General features: G+C 42.2%; 1 protein-coding gene across 1 annotated transcript in view; it reads right to left on the bottom strand.

Annotated features, from left to right (window-relative positions):
• Positions 1-3,129: 3,129 nt before the first annotated feature.
• Positions 3,130-18,581, bottom strand: part of LOC123933847 (integrin alpha-D-like) — a 79,082-nt gene continuing 63,630 nt past the window's right edge. The window contains exons 21-30 of the mRNA XM_045993505.1: positions 8,744-8,857; positions 8,551-8,630; positions 8,362-8,445; positions 6,058-6,136; positions 5,792-5,899; positions 5,607-5,684; positions 5,304-5,417; positions 5,059-5,160; positions 4,680-4,790; positions 3,130-3,575 (exon numbers count right to left, since the gene is read on the bottom strand). Of these exons, the coding sequence (XP_045849461.1) occupies positions 3,477-3,575; positions 4,680-4,790; positions 5,059-5,160; positions 5,304-5,417; positions 5,607-5,684; positions 5,792-5,899; positions 6,058-6,136; positions 8,362-8,445; positions 8,551-8,630; positions 8,744-8,857 (969 nt within the window). The 3' untranslated portion in view covers positions 3,130-3,476. The remainder of the gene's footprint in view (positions 3,576-4,679; positions 4,791-5,058; positions 5,161-5,303; positions 5,418-5,606; positions 5,685-5,791; positions 5,900-6,057; positions 6,137-8,361; positions 8,446-8,550; positions 8,631-8,743; positions 8,858-18,581) is intronic.

The raw sequence follows: 18,581 nt of genomic DNA on the forward strand, positions 1-18,581 counted from the left end.
AGGCAGAGAGAGAGGAGGAAGCAGACTCCCTGCGGAGTAGAGAGCCCGATTCGGGGCTCGATTCCAGGACTCTGGGATTGATGACCTGAGCCGAAGGCAGAGGCTTTAACCCACTGAGCCACTCAGGTGCCCCAGGTTTTACAGTTTTAAGGGGACCCTGTGGTTACTGTCCGCTTGTTCTTTTGGCTTGTTCCGGGGGAGGGTCTTGCCACATTGTTTTTCGGTCAATACTGCTTGGGCTGAGTTGCCCTGCCCCCTATCAAGGAGCTGGGCTATATGGACTATGGTTTTTCAGGCTTTGGTTCTCTGAGGGGTTTTGTTCTCTGGCAGCTTTTTGTGCCTTTTCAGAGGATCAGAACAATGTAAACTCTCCACAACCAGACCTCCTCTTCAGAGAGAAGCCACAGTCTGCTCCCTTCTGAATGGTCTAGAATGCACAGACTCTCCCTCTCTTCAAACTCTGTTGAACACTTCAGCCATCTACAGGTGGTGTGCACCCCCAGCCAGGATTTCAGTGGTTGCCTAAAGTCCCTGCTTGTCTCTGTGCTCCCATGCCACCAAAATCATGAGTGATACTGGTCTGGCTATCGTTCCCAGGACCACTGACTCAAGTCCACACCAGGTGTGTTCAGCCCCTGCAACAGTGGAGGCAGCAGAGGTGGCTGTGGTGGCCACGGTAGCCACCAGCCCCAGGGACCACTGACTGAACCCTGCACAGGACACGCTCATGTCCAGGCAGATACCGGCTATGGAAGGGCACCAGCTGTGGCCATCTTGGGCATCCGCTTAGGTCCACGCCTGCAGCCACCAGATCCCCAAAATTGTCCCTTAATTCCCTTTGTTCTGTTTGAGGGCTGTTATCCATCCTTTCCTGACTTGCAGCCACCGATCTCCAAGTTATTACTGTCCCCAAGTGCAGGGCACTTTTGCGTTGGGCATTACTTTCCAATGGCTCCCTTCTGGTCACTGCCTCCCCCTTCCGTTTATCCTCCAATATCTGTCCGTGCACTCCCAACTCCTCTGTACTTCTCCACTGATGACCCTCTGCCCTCATAGAGATACAGAAGCGTGTAATCTTACATCTCAGGCTGATTTCATGGGTGTTTAAAGTGCTCTGGGAGACATCTAGCTCAACTCAAGGGACCGATTGAAATAGGGTCCCCTACTCCTCCACCATCTTGCACCTCCCCCTGTTACAGTCATTCTAAGAAATCTTTGTTGCCTTATCTGAAAGCTCATTATGCCATGTTTCAAAATGACACAAAAGCTTTGATAGCTTCATGCCATTATTTAACAAAGTTTCATAATGGACAATAGCCTAGGAAAAAATAGATATCTGACCCAATAAAATCCAGTTTCAATGGTACATTATTTTCTGGATATATTTTAATTTTTGGATCAGGATCACTCATCCCAGCAGTCACACTTCCCTATACTAAATGTGGACTGGAGTCTCATTCAATATTGACTTTGATGAAATTATTCCAAGTTGCAACATTTTACTTCTTCAGCTTAATTTTTATGCTGCGACCAAAATTTTTGAGTCATTATCCCATTTTTGTGATTCAGGGATATAGCTCAACACAATAGCAACTCTGAAAACATGCAAAGGCGGAAATGTGAAAAGAACACCTGTTACTTTCATTTTACACAAGAGCCCACTGCAGCCTTTGGATCCATGGACAACCGTTAAGAAGATAATATGAAGGATATAGCAAGATTTCTATGAAAGTCACCATTTCAAATGTGTGAGTTCTATGGGTTAGAAATTCTTTCTTGCTTTTTTTTTTCTGCTAAAACTCAGCACTTAGGAGACAACATGGAACACATTTTGAAAAACAACAATCCAAAGCTGGATTCTCTTAAAGTCTAATCTGGAGCCCTACTTAAATCTATTGCATAATATTTCATCCTTCTGGAGACTCCAAAGGGATTTGTGGACCCTATGATGATGAAAGAAGGAGACATTTTTCTGTGGCAGTAAAGAGTCATTTTCTAGCTTCCCCTATAATCTCATGACCAACTGCCTCCCCTTTCTGTGTTTCTAATTAGAACATCCACATGGACCAAAAACCTGGGAAGTGGCAGCAACAATGGGATCACTCCTGGGCAGGGAATGACCTGAGATGTGTTGACACCTAGCTCACTAACAGACACCACTTTGAACTTTATGCTAAGATGGGTGCCATAATAGTACCAGTGACCATACTGGGGGCAGCAGATCTCTGATCTAGGAGTTCAAAGGGCCTGCCAATCACTAACCATATGCAAACAATATCCCCTTCCCTACCTCCTAGGATTTGTAAGAAACACCAGTGTATTGGTTCACTCAAATGACCTTTCCACCAGAGGCCTTTTTCTTGCACCACTCTCACCTGCCACAGCTCCACTAGCTCCCCATCAGTGACAGCTTTGAGAACTGAGTGAGTAGAATAAGAAGCCAGGTTACCCCATAGAGGGACATAATAACCTCCTCTCTATTTAACTTTCTTGTCCTGGCCCCAGGATTCAGGGCTGGCCACCATCCAATATTGGTTAAGGGACACCACAGGCATCGCTGTACAGGACCCATACCCTAAAAGGCCTTAATTTTAGATCTTTGACTTAATTTCCCAAAAAAGGAACATACACTGGTTTTGTGTGATGTGTTAATTTGTTAGGGCCAACATTTAAATACACGGTTTTTATAATTATGTCTCAGAATTTTTTCATTCACTATATCTGAAATCTCAAAAAATTGAAGTGTCCTGGGTTTCTTGATCTCTGAGAGATGCTAGAGCTAGGTGAGCCCAAGTGGCATTGGGGCAGTACTCCTGCTAGCATTCTATTCCTCCCTCCCATTTAGCAATGCTGACAAAGCCTGAAAACAGAGTTTACAAATTCCAGTGTGTAGACATTTTGTTCCCAGTTCAGTCTGGGAAATCTGGATTGAGATTCCTGAGACAAAGCTGATGCTGACATCATTTTACTAGGGATGAAAGGGAAGCACAGAGCAAATCATGGTTCCTGCATCAAAGCCCACCCTCTAGAAATGGAATTGCAATTCTAACATCAACCTGGATAGTTCAGATGTCAACCTGACAATTATAGGGAGTCACTAAAGATAGAGGAGGATTGTGGCTTGTTTAGTACTGCATTTTGGAACGATCATTGGTAGCAAGTGAAGCAAGAGAGACTGGAGCTTGAGTCTATTGTTCATGTATTTCTAAGTAGAAATCCAAACCAACTCCACCCAGGGGCATGTTTAAGATCCTGTTCTGAGGTTTCCAGTTACAGTCTTGACAAGACAAACGGCCCCTCCCAGACAAGGCACTTTGTGTGGACACACTGCATCCTCCCAAGGAGAGAAAGCAGCCTGACCCTAGCCTCACACATGTTGAACAGTTCTCCCCTGTAGGCCTAACTTAGGTGGGAATAGGAAAGCCAGGAAACTTCTCAGAGGATAACAGGTCCAAGGGACAATAGTAGGTAGTTTCTTATTGGGCAGCTGGAGGGTCTAAAGTCCCATTTTCTGGGACAGTCTGTCCATTTGCTTCCATCATCATTTCCTTATACTGACGTTTGAAGAAGCCAACCTGTGGGGGAGGAAGGAAAAGAAAATTAGGAAACCCAGTGGAAGAGAGGAAAAGAGATGGCTGGGGGGAGAGCGATCACTATTTCTAGAACCCCTACTATGTTCAAGCACTGCACTAGAATATTTAGACATACTGTGTCATTTAGATTTTATTTTTTTAAGGATTTGTACATTTTGCCTTATGTAAATATTTCAACAGGAAAGAAAACCATAAGCAAATGTTGAACTCTAGTTAATCATTTGGTTGCTGAATTATCTAGGGTTGAAGAGTACCATTGCTTACAGCTTACTTTAATAGACATCCCCCAAAATAACAAGAATAACAAGAATTGCCATATATTTAAAGGATGGATGCAGAGATACATATGCACTTAAGGAAGGTTGGGAAACTACTTATACTGTAGTTTCTAGGTGGTGGTTACATGGATTTTCAATGTACAATGTAGTTGACTTTTCTCGATGTATGATGGGCTTTAAAACAAAATATTAGGAAAAACTGAATCATACTGAGCCTTTGTGCCCTACTTTAATCCTCTTCAGTATAACTTGAACATACCTCCATATCATTTATATATCCATATCATTTTATAGATCTTTTCAATGGATACTTGCATTTTGGAGGTGTTCTAATATTTCTGCCTTGTGGGTAAATATACAAAACTAAAGTTGCTTTTAGATTTTACCAAGATTTGTGAACTGGGTGGAATCAGCTTCAGAATGAGAAATCAAGACCCAGCATGGACCAGACACTGCCTATAGTCAGACAGAACTGCTGGTTGTGTCAACACCTAATTCAGGCCACTGCTTTTATGTGGTAATTTGCTGTGAAGAGAAACATGTAGTGAGGAAGATGAGAATAGAAAAGACAGGAAGAAAAGAGTGGAAAAGACAGGGAGAGCAATTAAAGGAGGCCTGAAAATCGGGTAGAAAAGCACAGATATGGGAGACAGTTGGGGACCAATGATGTCGTAGATGAAAGGGGATGTCTCACGTGCAATGACTTGCCAAGACTGTGCGCCTATATCCAAGCTGATGTCTTTCTTACATTATGGAAAGAATGGGATCAAATTGCTGGTGGTGTCAAGAGCAGGATGGAAACACTCACCTTGTACAGGATGGCTGTGATGAGAGCCAACAACAGCAGTCCTCCCACAGAACTGCCCACAATGATGGGGATAGGATTGTAGACCTCATACTTCTCTAGCACCGTCTCCATCTGGAGTGGAGATGAACTTATCAGAAAGTATCAGAACTCTTCCTTTCCCAGAATCTTTCTATATTCACCAAACTTTAACTCCCTCCCCTCCTTCCCCTTTTCCAAAGGGGAGATATAGAAACACTCATGGGCTTAGGGACAACTCTCCTACTGATGGACCTTCATCCGTCCTCCCTCCGGGCTTCTGAGCCTCCCACACAGAACCATGGATTTAGCACTAGGAGCCCTCTTACTTACAGCCTGGCCACTCTTACCACACAGTCACTACCTGAGTTCTCAAGAATGCCTCCTGTCCTGGAAGCTGGGAATACACGGATCTGTTGAGCATGATTTCAGCCACAGTCATTACCAATACCTTCTTCTGCAGTGTCTGCAATACACAGGGACAGAGCTGGGGAAATAGCCCGAGGAAAAGCCTCAGAGTTCGAGAACTCTCCTGACTTGAGGATGGGCACAGACATATCTGGTACCACCCAAATCCAGGGGAGGGACCCTGCTGTTGGACCCACGCACCTGGCTGACCCAGCCAAAGTTGAGTTTGCCCTTCAGGATGAAGTCAAGTTCCTCCTGAATGCCAAAAGTGGGGAGGTCACAGTGGAACTTCAGGCAGTCAGCAATGGAGCAGTTCTAGGGACAGGAGAAGAATGAAGCTGAGGGGGCAAGAACCACCAGAAAAAGGAAGTCTGTCAGGTTTGGGTTGGAGAATAGGTGAACAAATATAGGACATATATAAAGATCTCCAACCTAGCAATTGCATTTCCCTATATCCCCCACTGGGAAGCTGGTCCTGCAATGTGAATCCAGTGTCTTTCTCACCAGTTCAAGACTCCCTGGAATCTGAGTCACGAAGTCAGGATGCTGGGGAGGTACCCTCTCTGACACACAGGAGAGATTCTGGTGTGAGAGAGAAACAGCGACAGAATGATCAACATTTCACTGGTAAGAGGATGTGAGGCACTCTAGAATCAGACTCTGGAGAGTTAGGAAAGGCAAGTAGACACCTGTGAAGGGGCCACCACAGCGTCATCCCACACAGCCATTCCATTCAGCAGGATAGGAACCCAGAAATTAATGCTGATGGTCACATCTCGCTGACTCAGGTTATTCACCTGCAGAAAATTGAGACAATGTTATTGGGGTCCCAGAAGAATTCAAAATACCACTTCATTCCTGGATATAGCCCTCAGCTCCTCATTCTCTCTCCCACCAGATCCCAACATTAGCAGCACCATGGGAGGGAAGACATGGACACTCCCTGGCTTCTCACACGATAACGATGATCAACGTCTTTCTTGCTCTTCTCATCAGAAGTTGAAAAGTTGAAGTACTTTGTAGACTCTTCCTGCCTGGAGAGAGAGGGTTTGTTGGTGAGAAACACTCCCAGAGCCGTCCTCAGTTGTGCCCCTGTCTGATGCCAAGGGCTCTGTTGGGCCCCCAGCAGATAATCCCATGAAATAATTATGATCCCCACATGCTTCTGCAGCCTCAGCTTCAACTCTTCTCCTATGGCATTTGCCCCAGTCACCCAGAACTGCTAGCTCGTCCTTTGATACCCTGGCTCTTTCATAACCCCATAACTTTGTTCGAGTTCTTTCTTTTGTTAGGAACATGCTTACCACTCCCCTTCTGGAAATGTTCACTTAAAGGCCCAACTTAAACATGACCTCTCATAACATTTAAACATTTTCCCACGGGAAAAAAGGTGTTCACATGACTTTCTCCTCTACTGGGTATAGGGTTGGCGTCTGGCAATGCTTTCAGAGGCTGTTGCCGAACAAATAAGCCTTAGGGGGCTCAAGGGAATCATGGTTTGATCGTTCAGGAAAAAATTCTGTGCAAGCCTCTCCATGATGGAATGAAGAAAAAAGATGTGGCCATCCTGGGGCAGTCACGTAAGTGTGGAAAAGGATGGTGCATAAACACAAGCCCCTGGAGTGGTCACAAATGTTCCAGCCTCAGGTGGCTTTCCATGCATCCATCCATCCATCCATCCATCGCCTGCTTCAGTAAACATTTACCCTATACCTGGCTGTGTACTTGGCTCTGGAGAGTCAACAGTTAACAAGCCATAATCCTTTCCTTCCCAGAGTTAACATCTAAGGTCTCAGTGGAATCAAGCAAACAAGCAGAGGTGCTGCACATTTCACCCATATGTAGCGTACAGAAGCCTGGCCAGCCATACAGAAATTCCATGGGCCCCTCACAGTTTCCCATAAGTGTGACTGTCAGTGTGATGATTAAAAACACAGGCTTGGAACCAGACCATCTGACATTTCTGTCTACCACTTCCTACCCAAGTAACCTAAGGTAAGTTAATTAACCTCTGTGGTTTTTTCCTGTATAACCTTAGGTTGCTAATAATAGTGCCTGTGATAGAGTTGTGATGACATCTGCAGCAATGATATAAATGTTAGAATTTATATTTTCCCTTGCTAACCTTTATGTTTTTCACTCCAACCCTTTCCCTCTCTGCTTCAGTTTTCTCACTTTAAACTCTTCCAGTTCTAACACTCTTTTCAAATTTGAGTAAGTCACTCATCTTCCCCAAGCCTTGCAGTGGCATAGTAGCATATGGACATGAGCACAAGCTCTGGAGCCAGACCATTTGACTATAATTCTGGTTTCTGTCACTTACCAGCTAACTGAAAAGAATAAGTTACTTAACCTTTTGAGTTCTTTGTTGTTAAAAAAAGAGGGTGGTTAACAATAACTATATCACAGCGTTATTAGATGTAAATACATGTAAAATACTTTTTAAATGCTTGGCATATCATATGTATATATAACTGTACGCTCTTAATGTAAGTTCCACTATCTTCCTATGGACAGTAGGGGAAATTCATACATGGTGTTTGGAAGGACAATGACACTGTTTGATTCTCCCTCCCCAGTTCCCCTAAAAATTCATGTGTCATCAGCAGCAACAACAGTGGCAAACTCTGTCCCATGGTAATATAAGCTTCTGACCACTTCTCCAAACCTCTGGAGTTTAGCCAGATTATGTGGGTTTCCTTGCCCTGCTTCCAGCCTGGCCTGACCCTGCTCCACCATCCCCCTTCAGAACTGACAGCAACAGCCCTGCACGTGACTTTCCTGTGACCTGCCACAGCCTTGGACTCTAGCGACTTTCCTCGCAGTTTGTCACATCTCTGGTCTTCTCTTTGCTTTATGAAACCCTGACCTTTTCTTTCCTCTGTGTGGTGACAAACTGTATCTCCCACCTAGAGTGCTTGTAGAAGCCTCATTCTTAATATAGTTATTTTCACTTCAGCACTCTCAAATTTACCATGAAGAATAGAATTGGCTTCATGTTAACAGAAGCCTGCACCTTGGAGAGTGATAGAGAAGTGCAAAAGTGGTGGCAAACTTTGTGTGTCCCACCAGGAGTAGGTCAATTCATTAGAGAAGAAGAAAGAAGTATATAGTATATGCTATTATGGCATAAATATATGACTGGTCACAAGTATTCCCATGTGAGGAATTAGAGGGCTAGCTATATACCTATCCATTAAAGATCAGTCTGGGCTACAAAGGGTGATACTAGGCTTACAGGAGAGTCAAAATTTCACACCTGCTGATCACCATGTAGACAGCATATTTCACTGGGAGCTCCAGATGAAAGGTGGTCTTGCTGGTCATAGGCTTATTATTCTCACTGGAGAGAGAGTGTGGGGAGGGGAAATGCATTGAAACAGAATCCAGGAGTGAAATTTCTGGCAAGAGCATGTGATGAAAGATTGAGGGATACACCTGGCCTCACCTGCTTGCATTGGCCTTCAGAAGCAACTTGTTGCCCAAGGTCGCCTTGTATGAGACGTCAAATGTGACTACAAATGTTCCCTGATAGAAGAAGAAAGAAGAAATGGAGATAAGGAAGGTCATGAAGGAGTAAGGGAAAGAAATGGGTCAGGACAAGAGAGGAGAGTGATGAGGATCTGTGGGGAGGCACGCACCTTAGTGCCCTCTTGGAAGATGGGATGGTTGATGCTACAGCTGCTGCTCTTCAGGCCCTCATTCCCAGTGGGCACTCCCTCACATGCCAGGCGCAGTGGGCGCTGATGGGATTGCTTCCAGGGAAGGAAGTCAAATTCAAAAAATGTTACCCGTGTACATATTTGGGCTTGATATATAGCAGTGGTGGCATTGTGTAGCAGTGTGAGAAGGGACAGACTTTACAATAAATATTCCTAGGGAAACTGTCCCATACCACCCCCCCAAAAATGAAACAACAACAACAACAAAAAACAAACAAACAAGGGAATAGAAAAAGAAAAACAAACAAACAAAAATGAATCCACACCTCACTCCATAGATTACAACAAATTCCAACTGGATTAGAGATTTCATGTGAAAAAGCAAAATTAGGGGAGGAGGAGCAATATGGCAGAGGAGTAGGAAACCTAAATTTTATCTGGTCCCAGGAATTCAGTTAGATAGTTACCAATCCATTCTGAACACCTCCAAACTCAACAGTTGGTTGAAGAAAAAAATAGTAGCAATTCTATGAATAGAAAAGAGACCAATTTCTGGGAGGTAGTACATGTGGAGAAGTGAATCTGAGGTGATAGTTGGGAACATAAACGGCAGGGGAAGAGAGCCTCCTTCAGCCAGCTACCAATAGGTGATAGAGCAGCAGAGCACAAAATCAGATCTTTTAGAAGTCTGCTCCACAGAGGGTTATTTCTTCAGTGACTAAGCAGGAGGTGGAATCCTCACTGGGACAGTGTAGTCTCAGGACACTTGGGGTCACAGAAAGACCAAGGGTGCCTGAGTGTGGTAGAGCTCCTGGATATCAGAGCAGGGAAGCTGCTGCAAAGACGGAGCTGAAGAATGGGCTCTCATCTTGGGGCTGCCATAAACCATGATCCACAGCACATGATCCACTACTCTTTGAACATGGACCCCACAAATGGCAGATCCAGGGAGATCCCTTTTTTCCTCCACCAGGAGGAGTGGCACAGGACTATTCACCACGACCAAGTGGAATTTATTCCTGGGCTGCAAGGTTGGTTCAACATCCACAAATCAATAAATATGACACAATACATTAATAAAAGAAAGGTCAAGAAACACAATACTCTCAATAGATGCTGGAAAAGCATTTGACAAAGTACAGCATCCTTTCTTGATCAAAACTCTTCACAGTGTAGGGATGAGGGTACATACCTCAATATAATAAAAAGCATCTATGAAAAACCCATAGCAAATATCTTTCTCAATGGGGAACACCTGATAGCATTTCCCCTAAGGCCTGGTACACGGTAGGGATGTCCACTCCACATCACTGCAATTCAACATAGTACTAGAAGTCCTAGCCTCATCAGTCAGACAACAAAAAGAAATAATAGGCATCCAAATCAGCAAAGAAGAAGTCAAACTCTCACTCTTTGCAGATGATATCATACTTTATGTGGAAAACCCAAAAGACTCCACCCCAAAACCATTAGAACTCATACAAGAATTCAGCAACATGGCAGGAAATAAAGTCAATACACAGATATTGGTTGCATTTCTCTACACCAACAAGACAGAAGAAAGAGAAATTAAGGAGTCAATCCCAAAAGGCCTCAACATGAGACAGGAATCCATCGGAATCCTAGAGGAGGACATAGGCAGTAACCTCTTCAATATCAGCCACAGCAACTTCTTTCAAGATATGTCTCCAAAGGCAAAGGAAACAAAAGCAAAAATGAACTTTTGGGACTTCCTCAAGATCAAAAGCTTCTTCACAGCAAAGGAAACAGTCAACAAAACAAAGAGGCAACCCACGGAATGGGAGAAGATATTTGCAAATGACAGTACGGACAAAAGGTTGATATCCAGGACCTATAAAGAACTCCTCAAACTCAACACACACAAAACAGATAATCATATCAAAAAATTGGCAGAAGATATGAACAGACACTTCTCCAATGAAGACATACAAATGGCTATCAGACACATGAAAAAATGTTCATCATCACTAGCCATCGGGGAGATTCAAATTAAAACCACATTGAGATATCACCTGACACCAGTTAGAATGGCCAAAATTAGCAAGATAGGAAGCAACATGTGTTGGAGAAGATGTGGAGAAAGGGGAACCCTCTTACACTGTTGGTGGGAATGCAAGTTGGTGCAGCCACTTTGGAAAACAGTGTGGAGACTCCACAAGAAATTAAAAATCGAGCTTCCCTATGACCCTGCAATTGCACTGCTGGGCATTTACCTCAAAGATACAGATGTAGTGAAAAGAAGGGCCATCTGTACCCCAATGTTTATAGCAGCAATGGCCACGGTCACCAAACTGTGGAAAGAACCAAGATGCCCTTCAATGGATGAATGGATAAGGAAGATGTGGTCCATATACACTATGGAGTATTATGCCTCCATCAGAAAGGATGAATACCCAACTTTCATAGCAACATGGATGGGACTGGAAGAGATTATGCTGAGTGAAATAAGTCAAGCAGAGAGAGTCAAGTATCATATGGTTTCACTTATTGGTGGATCATAACAAAGAACATGGAGGACATGGGGAGATGGAGAGGAGAATGGAGTTGAGGGAAACTGGAAGGGGAGCTGAACCATGAGAGACTCTGGACTCTGAAAAACAACCTGAGGGTTTTGAAGGGGCGGGAGTTGGGAGACTGGGGGAACCAGGTGTTGGGTAATAAGGAGTGCACATATTGCATAGAGCACTGGGTGTGGTGCAAAAACAATGAATATTGTTATGCTGAAAGGAAATTTTTTAAAAGTGGAAAAAAAGGGTCAATCCCATTTACAATTGTACCCAAAACCATAAGATACCTAGGAATAAATCTAACCAAAGAGGTAAAAAACCTGTAATCAGAAAATTACAAAATACTCATGAAAGAAATTGAGGAAGACACAAACAAATGGAAAAATGTCCTGTGCTTATGGACTGGAAGAACTATTTTCACAACTATTGTGAAAATACCTATGTTACCTAGAACAATCTACACACTTACTGCAATCCCTATCAAAACACCATCAACTTTTTTCAAAGAAATGGAACAAACTCCTAAAATTTTTGTGGAACCAGAAAAGATCCTGAATAGCCAGACAAATGTTGAAAAAGAAAAGCAAAGTTGGTAGCATCACAATTCCAGACTTCAAGCTCTATTACAAAGCTTTAATCATCAAGAGAGTATGGTACTGGCACAAAAACAGACACAGATCAATGAAACAGAATAGAGAACCCTGAAATGGACCCTCAACTCTATGGTCAACTAATCTTCAACAAAGCAGGAAAGAATGTCCAATGGGAAAAAGACAGTATCTTCAACAAATGGTGTTGGAAAATTGGACAGCCACATGAAAAAGAATGAAACTGGACCATTTCCCTACACCACACACAAAAATTGACTCAAAATGGGAGAATACAGGCAGCAACCTCTTTGACCTCAGCTGCAAAAACTTCTTCCTAGAAACATCACCAAAGGCAAGGGAGGCAAGGGTAAAAATGAACTATTGGGATTTCACCGAGATAAAAAGCTTTTGAACAGCAAAGGAAACATCAAAAAGAAAAAAAGACAACCTAAAGAATGGGAGAAGATATTTGCAAATGAACTATCAGATAAAGGGCTAGTATAAAATGTATAAAGAACTTATCAAACTCAACACCCAAAGAACAAATAATCCAGTCAAGAAGTGGCCAGAAGACATGAACAGACATTTCTGCAAAGAAGACATCCAGATGGCCAACAGACACATGAAAAAGTACTCCACATCACTCGGCATCAGGGAAACACAAATCAAAACCACAGTGAGATACCACCTCACACCAGTCAGAATGGCTAAAATTAACAAGTCAGGAAATGATAGATGTTGGTGAAGATGCAAATAAAGGGGAACCCACCTACACTGCTGGTGGGAATGGAAGTTGGTGTAGACACTCTGGAAAATAGTATGGAGGTTCCTCAAAAAGTTGAAAATAGAGCTACCCTATGACCCAACAATAGCGCCACTGGTATTTACCCTAAAGATACAAATGTAGTGATCTGAAGGGGCAAGTGCACCCCAGTGTTTATAGCAACAATGTCCATAATAGCCAAACTATGGAAAGAGCCTATATGACCATCAACAAATGTATGGATAAAGAAGATGTGGAATATATATACAATGGAATAGTATGCAACCATCAAAAAAGTTGCCATTTGCAACAACATGGATGGAACTAGAGGGTACTAAGCTAAGCTAAATAAGTCAATTAGAGAAAGGCTATTATCATATGACCTCACTGATATGAGGAATTTGAGAAACAAGACAGAAGTTCATAGGGGAAGGGAGGGAAAAATGAAGCAAGACAAAATCAGAGAGGGAGAAAAACCATAAGAGACTTAATTTCAGGAAAAAAGCTGAGGGTTGCTGGAGAGGAGAGGGGTAAGAAGGATATGGGTGCCTGGGTGATGGACATTGGGGAGCACATGTGCTATGGTGAGTGCTGTGATTTGTGTAAGACTAATGAATCACAGACCTGCACCCCTAAAACAAAAATACATTATATGTTAATAAAAAATAAGAAAAGATAAAAATTATTAATCTTTTAATAGGTAATAAAGGAGAATATCTTCATAACCTTGTAGTAGGGAAGTATTTCTTAAACGAGATCAACACATAAAAGCAGTAAACATAAAGGAAAAGTTTTGGTAAAAATCAACCACAAATTAACATATTTGGTTTATTAAAAGTCACTCTAAAGAGACTGAAGAGACAAATAGGACTGGAAAATATATCTGAACACATATAACTGGAAAAGTACTGGTAACCAGAATATTAAAGAACTCTTACAATTAAGAAAAGTGGGGGGGGTGATGTAGTAATTAGCTGATGGGCATTATGGACGGAACTTGATATAATGTAGGTGTTACATGCAACTGATGAATCTCTAAATTCTACCCCTGAAACTAATAATACAGTACATGTTAACTGAATTGAATTTAAATAATTAAAAGAAACTAAAAGTGTGGAAAATTCAATAGAAAAATAAGAAATAAATCCTTGCATAGACACTTCCTAAAAGAAGAAATCAAAATGACCAGGAAATATATGAAAGGTTGCTCAACTTTATTAAAGAAGTACAAATTAAAACTTTAAGGAAATATCACCGGATGGACAAAAATTTAGAAGTCTGACAATGCCAAGTGTTGCAGTGGATGGAAAGCCACAGAAACTCTAATACACTGCTGATGAAAGTACAAATAGGTGAAAATTGTTTGCCTCTACTTATTATAACTGAAGGTATAGAAACCCAAGATCCAGCAAGTCTCTATGTGGCAAATACCTTCCAAATATTAGGCATAGGTGTACCAATATACATGCTCAAGAAGAAACATGACATGGCCAAATCAGGGAATAATTCAAATGATCACGAATTGTAGAATGGATACAGATGTCCCTTCACACCACTGTTGTTTAACGTAGTACTGGAAGTCTTAGTCTCAGCAATCAGACAACAAAAGAAATAATATGCATCCAAATTGCAAAAAAGAAGTCAAACTTTCATTTTTCATAGGAGACATGATACACTATGTAAAACATCCAAACTCCATGAAAAAAGTCCTGGAACTGTTACATAAATTCAATAAAGTCACAGGATATAAAATCAATATACAGAAAAATGTTGCATTTCTGTAGACCAATAATGAAGCAGCAAGAGTGAGAAAATAAGAACTTGATCCCATTTACAATTGCACAAAAACCGTAAGATACCTAGGAATAATAAACCTAACCTAGGAAGTAAAAGATCTGTACTCTGCAAACTATAGAATACTAATGAAAACAACTGAGGAGGAAACAAAGAAATGGAAGAACATTCCATGCTCATGGATTGGAATAACAAACGTTGTTAAAAAGTCCATACTACCCAAAGCAATGTACACCTTTAAGTCAATCCCCATCAAAACACCACCGCCATTCTTCACTGAACTAAAACAAACAAACCTAAAATTTGTATGGAAAAACAAAAGACTCTGAATAGCCAAAGCAACCTTGAAAAAGAAAAGTAAAACTGGAGGCATCACAATTTCAGACTTCAAGGTGTATTACAAAGTGGTGGTCATCAAGACAGGATGGTATAGGCACGAAGATAGACACATAGATCAATGGAACAGAATAGAGAACCCCAGGAAATAGCAGGAAATAATATCCAACAGAGAAAAGACTGTCTCTTCAACAAATGGTGTTGGGAAAGTTGGACAGCCACATCCAGAATGAAACTGGACCACTTTCTTACAACATCTATAAAAATCAATTCAGGAAATTAGTCCAAGAAGGCAGAGGAGTAGGAGACCTTTTGTCTGGTACCAGGAATTTAGGTAGATAGGTATCAAGTCATTCTGAACACCTGCAACTCAACTAGACAGCTAAGGAAAGAATTGTTGCAATTCTACAAATACAAAAGAGAAAGTGTTCTGCATGAATGACAAGAAAGAAAAACTCTACTTTAAAAAAGGAACAAGAGAAGTACTGACTGCCAGGGACCTAATCAGTATGGACATAAGAAAGATGTCAGGGCTAGACATCTAGAAGATGTCTAGAGACATAGAAGATATAGAGATTCCCTTTCTTGAGAAAAAAAAAAAGAACTAAAATCTAATCAAGTCAAAATAAACAAGGCTATTAATAAGATGCAATCAAAATAGAGGCTCTAACTGCTAGGATAAAGGAGGAAGAAGAGAGAATTAGTGATATAGAAGACAAAATGATGGAGAATAAAGGAGCTGAGAAAAAGAGAGATAAACTACTGGATCATGAGGGGAGAATTCAAGAGATAAGTGATACCATAAAGGAAAACAATTTTAGAATAAATGCGATCCCAGAAGAAGATGAAAGAGAGACAAGGGCATAAGATACACTGGAACAAAATATAGATGAGAAGTTCCCTAATCTGGGGAAGAAAACAGGCACCCAGTCCAGAAGGTACAAAGAACCGCCCTCAAAAATAAATAAAAATAGGTCAGCACCTCAACATATAATAGTGAAGCTTGCAAATCTCAGAGTCAAAGAGAAAATACTGAAAACTTGTAACAAGATGTCTGTAACTCACAAAGGTAGAAGAATCAGACTGGAAGCAGACCTATCCACAGAGACCTAGCAAGCCAGAAAGGACTGGCATGATATACTCAGTGTGCTAAATGAGAAAAATATGCAACCAAGGATACTTTATCCAGGAAGTCTGCCATTCAGAATAGAAGGAGAGATAAAGAGCTTCCAGGACAAACAGAAATTAAAAGAATTCGTGATCCCTAAACCAGCCCTGCAAAAAATATTAAAGGGGATCCTGGAAGCAAAGAGAGAGCCCAAAAGTAACATAGATTTGAAAGGAACAGAGATAATATACAGAAGCAGTGACTTTACATGTAATAGAATGACACTAAATTCATATCTTTCAATAGTTACACTGAATGTAAATGGGCTATATGCTCCAATCAAAAGATACACGGTATCAGATTGGATTAAAAAGCAAGACCCATCAATATACTATCTGCAAGAGACTCATTTTAGAGTCAAAGACCTGCATATTGAACATGAAGGGGTGGAAAACAATTTATCATTATTAGAATGACATCAAAAGAAAGCTAGGGTAGCAATTCTTATATCAGACAAAATAACTTTTAAACTAAAGACCAAGTAATAAGAGATGAAGAAGGACACTATATCATAATTTAAGGGTCTACCCAACAGGAAGATGGAACAATTGTAAATATTTATGACCCTAACATGGGAGCAGCCAATTATACAAACCAATTAATAATCAAATTAAAGAAACACATTGAAAATAATGCAATAAGAGTAGGGGGCTTTAAACCTCACTCACAAAAGTTGACAGATCCTCTGAGTCCATATTCTCTGAGGAACTAACAGTGTTTTGGAGGGTAGGGGGTGGGAGGTTAGGGGGAGCCTGGATCTGGGCATTGTGGAGGGCACTTATTGCATGGAGCACTGGGTGTGGGGCATAAGCAATGAATTCTGGAGCACTGAAAAGAAATTTTAAAAATACATTTTTAAAAAATATATTTATTTATTTGACAGACAGAGATCACAAGTAGGCAGAGAGGCAGGCAGAGAGAGAGAGAGAGGAGGAAGCAGGCTCCCTGCTGAGCAGAGAGCCCGATACGGGGCTCGATCCTAGGACCCTGAGATCATGACCTGAGCCGAAGGCAGCGGCTTAACCCACTGAGCCACCCAGGCGCCCCAAAAATAAATATTTTTTTTTTAATTTGACAGATCATCTAAGCAGAAGATCAGTAAGAAAATAAGGGCTTTAAATGACATATTGGACCAGTAGGAATTCACAGACACATTCAGAGCATTCCATCCTAAAGCAATAGAATAATACTCTTCTCAAGTGAACATGGAACTTTCTCCAAATAGATCACATACTGGGTCACAAATCAGGTCTCAATTGGTATCAAAAGATTGGGATCCCTCCCTGAATATTTTCAGACTACAGTACTTTGAAACTGGAACTCAATCACAAGAGGAAATTTGGAAAGAACTCAAATACACAAAAGCTAAAGAGCACCCTACTGAAGAATGAATGGGTCAACCAGGAAATTAAAGAAAAATTTTAAAAATTCATGGAAGGAAGGGCAAGCTGGTGGAGATGTAGGAGACCTTGTTTCGACCAGTCCCCTAAGGTGAACTAAATGTCGACCAGAACACTCTGAACACCCATGAAAACAGCCTGAGGTGTAACATTATACACTTCTGGATCTCTACAGGGGCAGAAGACATCTGTGGGGAGGTAAAGCATAGTGGGAATGCTCAGACTGATATTGGAGGATAAGAGAATGGGGAGGGAGCCACCAGAAGCAAACCATTGGAAAGTAATACTCCTCTACAGAAGTGCCTTGTGGTTGGTGACCAGCATTAACTTGGAGTCTGATTGAAGGCATTCAAAAAGAGCAAAAGAGCTTCAGGGGTAACTGGTGGAATTGGGAGGTCACGAAATGGGTCTAAGCCCACAGAACCACTGCTAGTGACCACCCATGCCAGAGAGAGTGCAGAAGAGCCTCTGTGGTTCCTGAGCTAACAGCTTTCAACTGCTCGCACCACCACTGGGCTGGACTCAGTCCCATCCATGCATGAGAGATTCTGTTGTGGGCACTGGCTGACACTCACTAGGCCTACACCACTCTGCACTGTGTGTGCCCTGTGCAAACATGGACTGTGAGTATACTACCCCCATGCCTGAGAGAGCTTGGTATGGGTGCCAGCCAGTGCTCTTTAGGACCCCAGCCTCTTGCCACCAGTGGAGGGTCTGGACACTCCCAGCCCGTGCCTGAGAAAACCTGGAGCAATCTCTGATCACGATCCCTTGGCGCTGGCAGCCTTCAGCTACCTATGCAACCATGAAGTCTGGACCCCAGAGAGCAGTCACAACAAAGGCAGCCACCGGAAGCAGACTCCCTGGACCAATATTGCTCAGGGTTTTAGCAGCATGGGGGTGCAGAGACAAATGGGCACCTCAGGTGACCACTGAGAGGGTAGCTGGGGATGTGCACCACCTGTGAGAGGTTGCACAGTCCAGCAGAGTTTATAGAGGGGGAGTCTCTGTGTTCTGGACAACCCAGAGGGGAACATACTAAAGCTTCTCTCTGAGGTGGAGGTCTGAGTGCAATTTGCTTTCCACTAAAACTCCAAAAAGCTTCAAAAAGCCACCAAAGAACAAAACCTCCAGAGAACAAAAGCCTCAAAAACCGGTTTCCACAGACCCTGGCCCCTTGATAGGGGGCAGGATGACTCAACCAAAGCAAGACAAACTGAAAAACAACTAGGCAGGCC

This window comes from Meles meles, chromosome 21 (genome assembly GCF_922984935.1).
Source record: "Meles meles chromosome 21, mMelMel3.1 paternal haplotype, whole genome shotgun sequence".
NCBI lineage: Eukaryota > Metazoa > Chordata > Mammalia > Carnivora > Mustelidae > Meles > Meles meles.